General features: G+C 31.0%; 2 protein-coding genes across 4 annotated transcripts in view; one reads left to right on the top strand and one right to left on the bottom strand.

The window, feature by feature from the left end:
* The window catches only part of LOC105144031 (dual 3',5'-cyclic-AMP and -GMP phosphodiesterase 11), a 234,137-nt gene that overhangs the window by 90,514 nt on the left and 130,899 nt on the right, over nucleotides 1-12,724 (top strand). The window lies entirely within an intron of this gene.
* LOC147909528 (uncharacterized) lies at nucleotides 208-9,213 on the bottom strand. Its single transcript, XM_087406860.1, has one exon. The coding sequence runs from the start codon at nucleotides 4,760-4,762 to the stop codon at nucleotides 3,668-3,670; it is 1,095 nt and encodes a 364-aa protein (XP_087262986.1). The 5' UTR covers nucleotides 4,763-9,213; the 3' UTR covers nucleotides 208-3,667.

Below are 12,724 nucleotides of genomic sequence, written 5' to 3'. Positions count from 1 at the left end.
ATATGTAGAAGTTAATCATGTTAACATATTAATGATGTACTTAAATATAATACACACATAGACAATATTGTACAATATTGCATATATGTACTATAATGTGAATATACATACGTTGCAGATAGAAGTTATCAATGCTAAGCTATTTATGCATTCTCTATGTTTAAATGTGCAATAAAATTGTATACATATATAAAATATATATATATATATATATATATATATACACACATAAAATGAGGATTTATCAGAGGATTCGTAATTTGATTATTTTTTTTAAGATGTTACGTCTGATCATCTGCGTTTGACTATCGTTAACTTTGATTTATGTTCGTTGTATGTATATTCTGATATTGAAAATATAAAAGTATATATCACTAATATTTGATCATAAAAAAACATATCTCTTTTTATTAAACGTAGAAAAAAGAGGACATCAGTACACCTTTTTGTTATAAGTAACAAAAAGAGATGAAGTAGCTACATATGTGAATATGAATTAGAAATATATTTTATAATATGTGTACACATAATGCACATAAAATATAATTCTAATATTCTGTGTTCACTAATAGACTGTGTTTATATTATAATATATCTGCATGAAAAGCTAAGTATGAGTAACTTCTATCTCTTTTTATTATGGGCCTTCTACAATAACACATTAGTTACAAATCAGAAGTCAGAAGCTAAAAATTGATCAATCACAGCCAATTTTTAGCGTTTGACTTCTTATTTATGGCTGATTTATGGTTTATAATTGTAAAAGGCCCATTAAACATAATAAAAAGAGATGGAATAGTTACATATGTATGTGCAATGTATTTACGTACTGACATACATGTTACATCCTAAGTTAAAATGACATTGGGAATAAAGGAAAAAATGCTATTACATTACACGTGTATACATGTATTTCAAATATATGGTTGCATCTGAAAATATATCTAAGTCACAGAGTGTTCATTTAGTAAAAATATACTTATTGTAACTTGCTGTTAGTCAACGTACATTGATCTGTAAGTGTATATATATTTGCTAAAACACTTTGAATATGATATACTTACATACATTTCATAAACGTACAGCATCGTACAAAAATTATGCATGTGACTATTGACTGTGTAATGTATGTACATATATGTATAACATATATATTATATAGGGTGTCCAAAAAGACTCCGGATTTAGGAGCTGAATATAAAGGTGACTATAACTAATCGTAAAGGAATGTGAACTTGTATCGGCATGCATAGTACGCCAAAATATAATGCGTTGCCCTATGATTCACGTTCTACGATTCTATTACGACCATCCTTGTGCTAAGGCTATTACATAACGTTTTTAGAAAAAACGCTTCAGACAAAAGTTGTAAGGTTTCAAAGAAACTATTTACTGATATTCAGTTTTTTTTCTTCATTAGTTTCTTTGTTTCGGTTATGTCAAGCAATTAGCTTTTGATTCCATCATGATAATGCATCTATTTGCATTTCTTTAATTGCAGACGCAAAATTCTATAAATTGGTTCCGTAATTGTATTTCACCAAATTTAATAATCGAAATGCTTCTGCCAAAATAAATTAAAAATAGTCAGCCCACGATGAACGCCTCTGACATTTGTCTATAACTAGCCAAACCACGATTTACGGCTGTGGCATTTTGTTACAACTAGTCAGCTTACGATTAACGCCTCTGGCAGTAAATTAAAAATAGTCAGCCCACGATGAACGCCTCTGATATTGGATCATAATTGTGCAAAGCACAATTTATTGTTATAACAATAAATTTAATCATATCACTTGTATGATAAATAAAAGTGATATTTTCACATAATAACATAAAGATGCTAACCTTTCTCATTCTGGCTTTATAGGGTGCCAACAAGAAATACACATCACAATAACCAATTTTGGCCTTCTAGAGTGCCTTCCAACAAGAGACACAGTGCGACACGGTGCATCATTACAATTTTGTTCGATAATACAAGGATGAGATATTGTACTGTATTGTACTGAGTCGCTTGTTATAAAGCACCCATAACCTTCTCTTATCAAAGGCAGACAATATTCTGCTATTACATTTTTTCTATTTTGTGGACAAAAAACACTATATAAATATATATATATATATACACATATACACACATATATACATACACACACACACACACACACACACACACACATACATACACACACACACACATATACATACACACATATATATATATATATATATATATATATGGTTGAGTGTAGAATACTACTACACTACACTACATTGACAGTACTGTTGTCCGGCAATGATACTGTGAACGCGGGTCATACTGGTTACAGCTGATTGACTCGTATAATGCCGTTGTTTTCTACACAGCGTCACGCAAAATGATATATGTATGCATATATTAGGTGCGCAACTAAGTTCCCGCTGTTTCTCAACAGATGGCTCCAGCAGCCATAAGTGAACAGTTTTATCGTGATGGTATACGAGCTCTGCCAGAAAGATGGGAAAAAGTAGTAGCTAGCGATGGACAATACTTTCAATGATTCATTTGTAACCATTTTTTCACAATAAAGTTGCATTTTCATCAAAATAACAGCGAGAACTTAGTTGCGCACCTAATATATATATATATATATATATATACACATATATACAAAAAATTTTTATTTATCACTCTAAGAAAAAAGATACATAATCGATATCATGATCACATTATCTTTTCCTTAGCGACTAATTAAGAAAAGGCGTTCACCGTATCTAAATCCACGTTATTGTAAAAAAACTCTATTATCTTTGAAGTTCTATTATTGATACGTCACTTAAGTGTATTCTCCAGGTTTATTCCACTAAAAAAAAATACAAATAGATGATGCGGTAAAATAAAATTTTATATTACATTCTGTGGCACAAAAACGTGATCAGTAACTCTTTGAAACTGAATGTATCATAAAAATAATAAAGTAATAGATAGTATAAAAGAAGGGCAAAGAGCCAATGACGTATATAAAAAATTATAATTTAGATAAGCAAACTTAATACAAAAACAATTAAAATACAATAAAATAAAACAAACGTTTCAACTCCAATTGAGTCATTTTCAATATACATGTCGTTCTAAATTAAAAATTCGTACATAATCTTACAATATTCTTAAAATTCCTTAACAAAAAATTCTTTCTTCTTTCTGTGTAATACGCTGTGAGTCATTTTTTTCAAGAATTAACAAAGTCATAAGAAAGTTCTGGAAAAGTAACCGTAAACAAAAAGAATTATTAGGTGTTGGAATTAATTCGTAGCGTTTTTTAATGAAAGAATGTTATTTATTTCACATGAGCATTAAAAAATACATTAATGAAAGTACTTCCCATCACTTGTAAAACGCTACGAATTAATTCCAACACCTAATAATATTAATCACATAAAAATTAGAAATATGATGATATACCTTAGTAAATCTATTAAGAGTCCCATAATACACAACGAGAAAAAAATGTAAAATGTAATCCATTTCGTGGTACAATAAAAAAGTCTTTTTAATTTAATAGGTTATTATAAGCAAATTCGCAAAGGTAACGAACATCTGACTTAAACGATGTCACAAAACAGAAACAGAAAAACATTATCGAGAACGGAAAACGGAAAAATAGGAGGAAAAGGATAGAAGATGTTAGAAAGGAGAAAGAGAATGTATAATGTCAGAATACAAATCCGGCAAAGACTCCGTGTCATTTTGTTTATTAATCCCATGCTTCTGTTTTTTAATATGGACCATTTCTGATATCAACCTTTTGTTGTATGAAGGCTCTATATCTAATATTTCAACTTTATCCCATTTAAAGTTATGATTCTCCACCATACGATGGTTGGAAATCACTGATGGAGATTTTGAACTAATATTGATATCAGAAACATGTTCATGCAATCTGGTCTTTAATGGTCTTTTAATTTGGCCAACGTAACTGGCATCACAATCCTCACAGGATATTCTATAAACCACATTTTGACTCTGAACGTGTTTCAAATCATCCTTTCCTCTCCTTATAAAACTTCTCAATGTGTTAGGAATAGTAAAAGCCAATTTACAATTAAACACATTGACAATAGGTATAAATCTTTCGGATATCGTATTAACATATGGAATCGTAAAGAACCTTCTCCCAGTGTCATCCTTATTCTTATTTAAATTATTAAACTTATTAATGTGATATTTTATTCTATTATGAATAGTCGAAAAAATAAAACTTAACGGATATCCATTCTGTAAAAAAATCTTAATAGCGTCAATCAAATTATTTTGTTGGAATTTCGGATGACACAAACAAAATATCTTATCCACGACTCCATAAATCACACCTCTTTTATGACAAAGTGGGTGGTGTGAATGGAAATTAAGAAATCTGCCGGAAAAGGTTGCTTTACGGTATACATCAAAAATGAGATTCCGTTCATCGATAATTAACATCGTATCTAAATAACTTATTCTTCCATCACCTATCTCCATGGTGAACTGTAATCTAGTATGTAATGAATTGAAAATATCCAAAATATCATAAATACTTTCAGAAGGAGCGGCTAAGATAATATCATCGACGTATCGGTAGTAAAACAACAGACGACAAGGCAGCATTCCAATAGTCATCATTTCAAAATCCTGCATAACAATACTTGCAACAACCGGTGACAAAGGTGAACCCATGGGGGTCCCAAAAATCTGTTTATATATTTTTTTATTAAAAATGAAAAATGTCGAATTCAGAACCATACGAAAAGCTATCAAAAACTCCTCCAAAGGAATCTTAGTTCTCTTAGATATAGCATCCCACCTCACAACCACACTATCAGATGCCAAATCTATAGGTATGTTAGTGAACAGGGATACTACATCCAAGGAAACCAAAACAGAATCTGATTCCAGCCTTACATTTTTAAGTTTATTAATCAAATCATAGCTGTTTTTTATGAAACTAGGCGTCTCCGGTATAGAATCTGCAATAATGTTATGCAAAAATAATGACAAATTATATAAACGGGCTATTTAACGATGAGACAATAATTCTCAACAGATAATTTTGTTTGTGTATCTTCGTCAAACCATGAGCCCTAGGAATGATCCCATCAGTCGTACACAACCTCCGATACGTTAAGTCATCTATTAATCCTTTTCCTTTCCACCTACCAAGCAAGTTAAATCACCCGTAAGTTTTTTAGTAGGATCTTTAGTTATTAATTCATATGTATTTTTATCCGAAAGTATCAATTCCATCTTGGATATGTACTCTAATTTATTCTGAGCAACGGTGACATTACTCTTATCAGTTTTGGAAATTAAAATTTCAAGATGATCTTTTACAAATAATTTCGTTGTCCTGACCCAATCGAACAACAACTTGTCATTCGAGCCGTTCTTAGGAAAATCATTCCGAAACTTATCCATAATTGAAACACTATTATTTCTCACAAAGTTAATTATATTCTTCCGACGGCCAATAATATTATTCTCAATATTTTAAATAAATTCTATCCAAATTATGTTTGTTAATAGGGAGACCAAAGCCTTCCCCCAACTGAAGCAAACATTGGACTTCTAAAGGAATGTCAAAATTGCTCAAATTCAGAAACCATTCATCATTTAAAACATCTAGAGGAGCCGCATCTCCAAACAATTCAGCCGAAATGTGAATCCTTTCTACATTTTGTACATCAATGCCATTGTTAACCTTGTTAGGTGTAATTTTATTAAGCAATTCATTATTCGAAGCACAACAGTAAGATATCGGCTTAATATTTGCTTTTTTCTCTTTAAAATCTTTTCCTTTCAACCATAAAATCTTCTTGTCAATTTTTTTTGTATGTTGAAAAAGTAAAAATTATTAATGTTATCTAAATATTTGAAAAATTCCCAAACCATGGAGATCGGTAAAACCTGGTAGATTTTAATGGAAAAATCAACGATGCTCATTCTAATAAAATGCAAATGTCTGTAAGACTTCTTCAAATCCAATTGCAAAATTGCTTTCACATTGTTAAACTGAATTTTCTGAAGTCTTCTGTAAGAAAGACTATTAAACAAATTTAAATTTCTAGTATTAGTATATCTTTTAAGATGTGGCGGAACTAAATTGTGATTAATACATGATTTCAAGAATCTAATCCGAGTTCTAATATTAACTAATATGACTTTGTTAATTCTTGAAAAAAATGACTCACAGCGTATTACACAGAAAGAAGAAAGAATTTTTTGTTAAGGAATTTTAAGAATATTGTAAGATTATGTACGAATTTTTAATTTAGAACGACATGTATATTATTGTATGATGGCATTGAAAATGACTCAATTGGAGTTGAAACGTTTGTTTTATTTTATTGTATTTTAATTGTTTTTGTATTAAGTTTGCTTATCTAAATTATAATTTTTTATATACGTCATTGGCTCTTTGCCCTTCTTTTATACTACCTTTTGCTTATTAGTACAGAGCCTTTTTATTACTTTTAATAATAAAGTAATATTTTAAAAGTACATTACATTTAGTAAAATGCATTAAGTTATTAATATGATGTTCAATCACCATTATTAAGAAATACAATATTATGTAGGAAGGAAAATATTTTCATGACAATTTGCTGGAAGGTATGGTCGCAGCATGTTTCTTATATTATGACACTCTTGAGATACACGTCCACGCGTGAGCGGTTCGGCCGTCAAGCGTCGAGCGGTTGTAAAGGAAAAGTAGGCAGCATTTCAGAAATCGGCTCGAAATGCGCAACTAATTTCGAGCACATTGAAGTACACGTATATAATTTCTGAAATTTTATAAAAAGTATATTTAGAGTAATATGTTTATTAATAACGTTATTTATTAAATAAAAATTAAAGAAGGAAAAAGCAGAATCGAACATAAGATCTCCAATATTCTGATTTTGCACCCAACGCCCGAGACCACGCTGAGTTCTTGCAGATCACCTCGACGAACGCGATACATATAGTGCACGGAAAGTCGTAAACTATTGTATATCTCATCAATATTTACGTTTTGAAATCATTTTTGCATTTGCATTTTTGCTACGTTAATGAGAAAGATATATGATTAATATAATTTAATAAAAAGAAAATGAAAGAATTTTAATTCACAAACACGGTTGCCAGCTCTCCGTTTTTTTTTGCCAGACTTCGGTTGCTTGGACTAATATTTAATACTCCAGCAGACGACAAAAATTAGAGATTTTCACATCTGCTGGAGTATTGAATATTAGTCCAAAAAACCGAAGTCGGTCAAAAAAAAAAAACGGAGAACTGGCAACCGTGTTCGTGATTTAAAATTCTTTCTATTTCTGTTATTTCGATAGAGCGAGACAGAGAAAAAACAAATGGATAGAAGCTCCGATTGTAATCGATGAGTCTCCGCGCGGACACGCCGAACTGGGCCCGCTAGCAAAACAATGAGTCTGTCTCTGTCCTTCTCTCTGTCTTCTCTCGCTTGTTTCTAGCGACCGAAAATATTTTCTCGACGATCTCGGCCGCTTGGCGTGTATCATAAGGAGGAAAGAGACATTCTAGACAATACATAATTTTTATTAAATTATATTAATCCTTTGCCCTACGATTTAAGTTACGATGGCGCGTGCCATAATTAACAGCCTGAATATATTGTTTATGTTTGGCCCGATTTCTTTACCACGAGTCTCGATATTAGTGAGTTAATCATATATCTTTCTCATTAATATATAATAGCAAAAATGATTTCAAAACGTGATAATTAATGAGATATAGTTTACGATTTTCCGCGTATTTTATGTACTACATTCATAGAAGCGGTTTGCAAAAACTCAGCGTGGTCTCGGGCGTTAGGTGCGAGATCAGAATGTTGAGGATCCTATGTTCAATCCTGCTTTTTCCTTCTTTTCTTAATTTTTTTTTAAACAAATAACGTTATTAATGACAACATATTACTCCAAATATATTTTTATAAAATTATAGAAATTATATGTGTACTTTAGTGTGCTCAGAACTAGTTACACATTTCGAGCCAATTTCTGAGGTGCTGCCTATTTTTCCTTTACAACCGCTCAACAGTCGACGGCTGAATCGCTGGATCTCGCGCGGACATGCATCTCAGGAGCGTCACAGTATAAGAAACATGCTGCTATCATACTTTCCAACATGAAAATTATCATGACAACATTTTAGCATGAAAATTATCATAAAAATATATTCCTTCTTACATAATTGTTATTTTCTTAATAATAGTGATTGAACATCATATTAATAAGTATATATTATACATTTTACTAAATATTATGTACTTTTAAAATATTTACTTTATTATTTTTATACATTACATTGATACATTCAGTTTTCTTTCAAAGAGCTACTGACCACGCTTATGTGCCACACAATGTAATATCTTTTAATATAGAATACTGATAATATCAATTTAATAATAATAAGAGTCGATACAGAACGAGATGCGTAATTTTAAACTGGAATGATTCAACTTCAATAACTCCGTGATGTCTTCTTTATTCAACATGTGAATAAAGAAGGCATGTTGAATAAAGAAGACATCACAGAAGATTAAGGAAAGTAAAGGATTGATAATTTGCTAGAAGATACGGAGCATATTTCTTAGTGCAACGCTGCTGAGATACACATTCAAAAGTCGACTCAAAATTTAATATGTATTCCAATAACTATAGGAAGCATACCGAATCACTTTAATAGATAAATAAAAAATTATTTGTATGTTGCATATAAAGGCACATATAAAGGCTTTTTGTTAATTATAAAATTATATTGACATCCTTATAATTATATTAATTATCCTTATAATTATATTAATCGCACTTTTGCGATTTGATTGATTATCAGAATTTTCTTTCGGATGATAATTATAAAAAAAACATTTCACAGAAAGTACTGATCGACGTAACATTATTACAGAAACATGATTTTTTTTTGGATTTTTTCTAAAGGTAAATTAAAACGTTTAGAAATACATATATAATTTCAATAATTAAATAAAAATATATTTAGCCTGTAATATATGTTTGTTAACAACGTCACTTATTTAAAAAAAAAATTATGAAAAAAGAAAAAAGGAATTGATCATGAGATCTCTAACATTCAGATCTCGCATCTTACGCGTGAGACCACGCCGAGGTCTTGCAAATCTTTTCTATGAACGTGGTATATAAGGCTCATGGAAAATCATAGAAATATCCCGTAAATTATCGCGTTTTGAAATTATTTTTGCTATTATACATAAATTGGAGAGATATAGGATTAGCATAATTTATTAAAACTTATATGTTATCTATAATGTTCCTTCTCTTCTTAATTATACACATTGAGCGGCCGAAATTTTCCAGAAAGCATTTTTGGTCGCTAGAAACAAGCGACCGTAGAGAGATGGGGGGGGGAGGAGAGGAGAGGAGAGGAGAAGAGAAGAGAAGAGAGGAGAGGAGAGGAGAGGAGAGGAGAGGAGAGGAGAGGAGAGAGAGAGAGAGAGAGAGAGAGAGAGAGAGAGAAAGAGAGAGACTCTGAAGGATAGACTCGCTGTTTCGTTCGATGAGCCCAGCTCGGCATGCGGAGTCTCACCGATTACAATCGGAGTTTCTATCCTTTTTGGTTTTTTCTCTGTCTCACTCTATCGTACTTCTGTTTCAATAATTCGTTCTGCAATTCAAGAATGTGATTTCTATTGATTCTGGCATCATCGTCGATGCATCAAGAACGCACGATTCCTTCTCTAAACAACGACCCTGATATATATTTCTATTATATATACACAAAAATATATTATTATGGCGTTTCCGGTTAATAATATATTGCTGGTTTATTTACAATGGTTCAATCCATTTCTATAGTTGAATAGCAATACTACTTCGTTTGCGTGCGACCAATAGGAGGAATGGCGCTTCTTACTAAGACTCGACATCCGAGTCAAAAATGTGCTGTATACAATAATTTCAGACCTTGCATAAGTAGCTGGCGATTTACAGAAAACCTCAAAGAACAATACTATGCTTGCAGAAATGAGTTACGAGCTTTAGTATAAGAGCAAAGTGTATTCGAAAATTTCATTTATATGCTACGTCTGTTACGATTGCCGCTTGTCGTTCCGACATCCGAGCAGAAAGAAAGCTCAACCGAAACACATCACGTTCCGAACCTTGATATATGCATGTGTAAATAATTCAGTAAATAAAGTTTAAACATGTATTGTATACATGTACACGCACACACACACACACACACACACACACACACACACACACACGCGCGCGCGCGCGAGTGCGCATACATACGCACACGCGTGTGTATGCATGCTATTATATATGCATATATTATATATATATATATATATTAGGTGTTGGAATTAATTCGTAGCGTTTTACAAGTGATGGGAAGTACTTTCATTAATGTATTTTTTAATGCTCATGTGAAATAAATAACATTCTTTCATTAAAAAACGCTACGAATTAATTCCAACACCTAATATATATATATATATATATACACATATATATACACATACATACATATATATACATATATATATATGTGTTATTTTATATATATGCATCAACAATTTACTAAATAAAATATATGTAAAAGACAGAACAGTATAATTAAAATAATTATCTTCATTTGTATTCATATGTAAATAATATGGTATGTTTCTTGTTTAGGAAGAAATTATTTCAACAAAATTGAAATAACTAATATCATATTTATTTTATTATTTTTCCTCTCAAAAGAAAAAACTTTGACCAGGGCACGTTTTGATTGATATGGGCCTGAGTTGATCGATAATTCAGATCATTTCTATGGTTCAGCGACGCACTTTTCATGACAGCGCCGCTGTCGGAATATCGCGGAACTAAAATACTGTTCAGTTTCATGGCTTCACGTCAATTTCATTCGTAATATACAAACGAAATTTTCGGATGCACCTTTCTCTTAAATTAAAACTCCTACCGCGTTTCTAAAAGCATGGGATTGTTCGTTTAGGTTTTCCGCCAGCTACTTTTCATGAACATGCAAGATCTGAAACTCTTATATGCAACACATATTGTGATGTGTTGACTACAGAAGCCGATAACAAAACTGTAAGTCTTTAATTTTTTTTCGTTTATCGTATTCAAATGTAGCTGGCGATTTGCGTTGTTGTCGATACTTTAATTGTGGAGAAGAATTTTTCAGTCCATAAACACAGTTATGAGAAAGGTGCTTTTAAAATTTAATGATAAAACAGGACACTCCAGCATCCCCTTAAGAGCGTCAAGCAGCGGAAGTAGCAGCCAATCAACGAGGCGATTTTTACAGTGGCGTACAAATTTTTTACACCACTGCCCGTATCGCCCAACTGAATGGTTGCTGCTTCCGCTACTTGACACTGACGTTTGCATGTGAATGCATCTTTAGTCTATACTACACCTAGATCGCTTTGGGTTTTAACCAATAGCAGATAAAAGAACAAGAAGATGGCCGCTCTCGCTACTTTATAAATTACGGTAATTATTTAGAATATCTCCCCATCTAAAATCTTAATAAAAATGTACTCATTCGACGCGTTTTTATTTAAAATTAAAGGATCAGAAAAACATGGCGGTCGGCTTCGTGAATCGACTTATTAAGCGTTAAAGTTCGAGACTTTAAAGATTAAGATATTTGTCATCCCGACTCGATACAGCCCCTACTGCAAATTCTTCTTAAGAAAAATTTTTGTGAGATCTTCCAATACTATTGAAATTTTGTGTGATTTATTGCTCTTATCCCAGTAAATAAAATGGAATGGGACAAGCAAGTAATGGGATTTAAAAGAATTCATTTTACCTAAAAATTAATTCTTTTACCCAAATTGAATAACGATTTCTCGACTAAATTAAACTTAATTTGGGAAAGAGGCATAAAAAGCCTACGCCAGTTATTATAGCGAAATTATAATTTATCAATTCATTGAGACAATGATAATATACATTTTGATTTTCTATTTAGTTATTTTCTAACAATTTAAAAAATTTTTTTTAATTCTTTTTTATTTCGTATATTCAATCCAGTTTCTGTTCATTCATTAATTTCATTTCATTTATTGGGATGACCGATATCTTTATTATTTTGGAGCGATCCTGTAAAAAAATGATTTTTTAAGAATATCTCAATAAGCTAAATTAGTAATTAAAATCTTTTCAATGTTGATTCAATATTTCAATATATATATTCAATATATAATTGCAATATAAATCGTCGTATACGATTCATGCCAGATTTCTGCACCAACTGGAAAGGTAAATTATTTCGAAACTATATATTTTTTTTAAGATTGATACATGATCTTTCATATAATACTTAGGAATCATACATAATTAATACTAATATTTTTGGATGATCCTCTAAAGAAATTATTTTCTAAGAGTTTCTTATAAGGTTAAGGCAAAAGATCTTTTCATTGCTACATAAATCATCGAATATAAATGTATGATTCATGTTAAATTTCTAAGGTCATTAATTACTGGTGAGATTCATGAACAAATTATATAAGAGTTCTTGGCTGAGTAGTCAGGAGCTTTAATTAGTTTTGTTTTCATAAATATAATTACATAATCACGGTCAATTATATATTAATACTAAATAATAACCAATACAATTACATTTTCTTAAAATATAATTTCTTATTTTAAGCAACTATAATAATATTCTTATATGATCATGTACATTCATTTA

This window comes from Acromyrmex echinatior, chromosome 6, assembly GCF_024713525.1.
Source record: "Acromyrmex echinatior isolate Ae372 chromosome 6, ASM2471352v2, whole genome shotgun sequence".
Lineage (NCBI taxonomy): Eukaryota > Metazoa > Arthropoda > Insecta > Hymenoptera > Formicidae > Acromyrmex > Acromyrmex echinatior.
Note: the sequence above shows the minus strand (reverse complement) of the source record. Positions and strands in the feature narration are given on the sequence as shown.